The sequence below is a fragment of the Zonotrichia leucophrys genome, unplaced genomic scaffold (assembly GCF_028769735.1).
Source record: "Zonotrichia leucophrys gambelii isolate GWCS_2022_RI unplaced genomic scaffold, RI_Zleu_2.0 Scaffold_638_29103, whole genome shotgun sequence".
Lineage (NCBI taxonomy): Eukaryota > Metazoa > Chordata > Aves > Passeriformes > Passerellidae > Zonotrichia > Zonotrichia leucophrys.
Genome location: NW_026992843.1, coordinates 24,398 through 27,451, shown reverse-complemented (window position 1 = coordinate 27,451; position 3,054 = coordinate 24,398). Strand labels below are relative to the sequence as shown.

The window sequence follows — 3,054 nt, the reverse complement described above, 5'->3', positions numbered from 1 at the left end:
GCTTCAATCAGTCAGGGCTGGGAAGGTGCTGAGAAGTGCTTGGGGCAGAATCACTGCCAGCCCTTGTCACAGGAACCTCTGGCTGCAGGACAATGCAGCTGCAGCTCCTGGAGTGATCTCCTCAAGCTGGAACATCCCAATGCCTACAGAACCTGTGAGTACATTCTCTGGGTATTTCTGGTGCAAGGGAGGTGGAATACTCATGAATCTCTGACATGCACAGGGGTTCTGCTAAGTCATAGAATATTTCCAAGAAGGATTTTGACAAAAATTCAGAAATGTCCTAAGACTTTGTGTTCAGTTTCCCACTATTGGAGACTAACTGGAAGGGAGGGTTATGTAATGAAGATAGTATGTATTATAAGTTATGAATTTTGACAAGTGCCTGAGACATCCAAAATGTTCCTTTTTGTGATCAATAGGGTCACAGGAGATCCCTAATGTGCTTACAGCCACTCTGCCCATTGACAGGACCAGTATCACCTTTGCTGGAGCCATCAGGCTCAGTCTGAGCTGTCCTTTCTACAAGCTGCAAACAGAACCTGCCCCCAGCCAGCGCCCTACAAACAGACAGGGTTCTGTCAGGCCAAGGAAAGGGCACAGAGATTTGGGGTCTGTGATGCTGGCAGGGAGAGATCAGGCACAGGGAAAACACCTGCAGCAGGGAAATCTCCAGGAAGCAGAGAGAAGATCAGGCAATAAGAGAAAACAAAACCCAGAAATGCTGTTTTAGGGAGACTTCAGAGATCTTCACAGGAGGCCCTGAAATGCAGCCTCTCCCTCTGAACAAGCCCCCTCCCTCCTGTGCCCCAGCCCAGCCTCTGCCCTCAGGGCCGGGGCTCCAAGGCGTGCAGCCCCTCCTGTGCAGGCAGAGCTGCAGCAGAGCCGTGGGGCAGCTCTGCAGCCCCGGGCCCAGTTCCCTCTGCAGAGCACAGGGCTGGGAGCAGCTGCCCGGCCCTGGGGGCTCTGGCAGGGGGCACAGCTGGCTCAGGGTGACGCTGTCCCCAGTGCCCGGCTCTGGGCAATGCTGTCAGTGCAGCCAGGGAAGGAGCTGCATCTCCCTTCATCCAATGCCACCATAAGGACACTTGCAAGTCCCTGTGAGATTTCAGTCCAGGCTGGGAGCTTCAACCCATAATGCAAACCTGTCCTAGAGTATCTCAAAGTTTTAAGATTGATGGGGAAAGACAGAGGTGTTGTGACGCTGAAAATGCTGCTGGGTTGGTGGAAAGAGCAACGTGAGTCCTTTGCTACAAAAATGGAGCTGGGCTGTGGTGGATCCATCTGCTCTCAGCAGTTCCTGGGGTTCTTAAGAGAAACGTGGGAGTGTGAACATCCTCCACCCAAGAAAAGTGAAAGCCCAGAGAAACTGCGAACAACATGAAGTGACAGATCATCTGCCCCCAGTTTCCACTCATTATCTTGCCTCAGGGAAACCACTCTGTTCTACCAGAGGGCAGCAGAAATGCTGAGGGTTTCTGATATCCAAGAATACCAGGAAGTACATGGAAAGAGCTTAAAAAAAAAACCATCAGAACTCTTAAACACAAGAGCATGTCCATGTGTGTTATAAAGGAGGGTGTGTGGAAAATGGCTTTGATTTTGGTTACAGGTATCTCCTCTAACCCTTCACTGTCCTTTATCCATGAACAGGACCCCATGTGCAGCCCCAGCAAATGTCCAACAGCAGCTCCATCCAACACTTCCTCCTGCTGGCATTGGCAGACACGCGGCAGCTGCAGCTCCTGCACTTCTGCCTCTTGCTGGGCATCTCCCTGGCTGCCCTCCTGGGCAACGGCCTCATCATCAGCGCCGCAGCCTGCGGCCACCACCTGCACACGCCCATGTCCTTCTTCCTGCTCAACCTGGCCCTCAGCGACCTGGGCTCCATCTGCACCACTGTCCCCAAAGCCATGCACAATTCCCTCTGGGACACCAGGGACATCTCCTACGCTGGATGTGCAGCCCAAGTCTTTCTGATTTTCTTCTTTCTTACAACAGAGATTTATCTCCTGACCATCATGTGCTACGACCGCTATGTGTCCATCTGCAAACCCCTGCACTACGAGACCCTCCTGGGCAGCAGAGCTTGTGCCCACATGGTAGCAGCTGCCTGGGCCAGTGGCTTTCTCCATGCTCTGATGCACACAGCCAATACATTTTCCCTGCCCCTGTGCCATGGCAATGCCCTGGGCCAGTTTTTCTGTGAGGTGCCCCAGATCCTCAAACTTTCCTGCTCACAATCCAACCTCAGGGAACTTGGGCTCATTGTGATTAGTGCCTTTTTAGCATTTGGCTGTTTTGTGTTCATTGTTTTCTCCTATGTGCAGATCTTCAGGGCTGTGCTGAGGATCCCCTCTGAGCAGGGACGGCACAAAGCCTTTTCCACCTGCCTCCCTCACCTGGCCGTGGTCTCTCTGTTCATCAGCACCTCATTTTTTACCTACCTGAAGCCCCCCTCCATCTCCTCCCCATCCCTGGATCTGTCATTGTCAGCTCTGTACTCGGTGGTGCCTCCAGCCCTGAACCCCCTCATCTACAGCCTGAGGAACCAGGAGCTCAGGGCTGCAGTGTGGAGACTGATGACTTGTTGCTTTCAGAAACATTAAACTGCTGGCCAATTTCTGCAAATCACTTGTAATCAAAGTCATCTTTGATCATTTTGTTGGTTTCGTTTTGGAGGTCATTTTACTTTGTTTTAGAATTTTAATATTGTCAAACAAAAAATGTCACTGCTTCTGCCATTTCTCATTTTGTTTGTCTTCACCATCCCTGTTCTCAAAGACTGCATCAATGAGGGGCTGCACTCTCAGAAGCTTTAAAAAAACTAAAGGATCTCCTAGCCTAGTTTTCTGCAGAGATGCCCTTTTGTTGCCTTCTCTGGAGCTGCAGCAGCAATGTCTGTGTGCAGAGCTGGGGGCAGATCAGTGCTGGCCCAGCAGCTGTGCCCAGCAGCAGCAGCAGCACTTGGTGTTGCCAGTGCTGCTGCCGTGGCCCTGCCCCGCTGCCCTGGTGGCCCTGGTGTTGCTGCAGGGCCTGAGTGCTCTCGGGGCC

At 52.3% G+C, this 3,054-nt stretch overlaps 1 protein-coding gene across 1 annotated transcript; it reads left to right on the top strand.

The window, feature by feature from the left end:
- Positions 1–1,676: 1,676 nt before the first annotated feature.
- On the top strand, positions 1,677–2,609 carry LOC135441890 (olfactory receptor 14C36-like). Its single transcript, XM_064701447.1, has one exon. It carries the CDS (start codon positions 1,677–1,679, stop codon positions 2,607–2,609), a length of 933 nt encoding a protein of 310 aa, XP_064557517.1.
- The last annotated feature ends 445 nt before the right edge of the window (positions 2,610–3,054 follow it).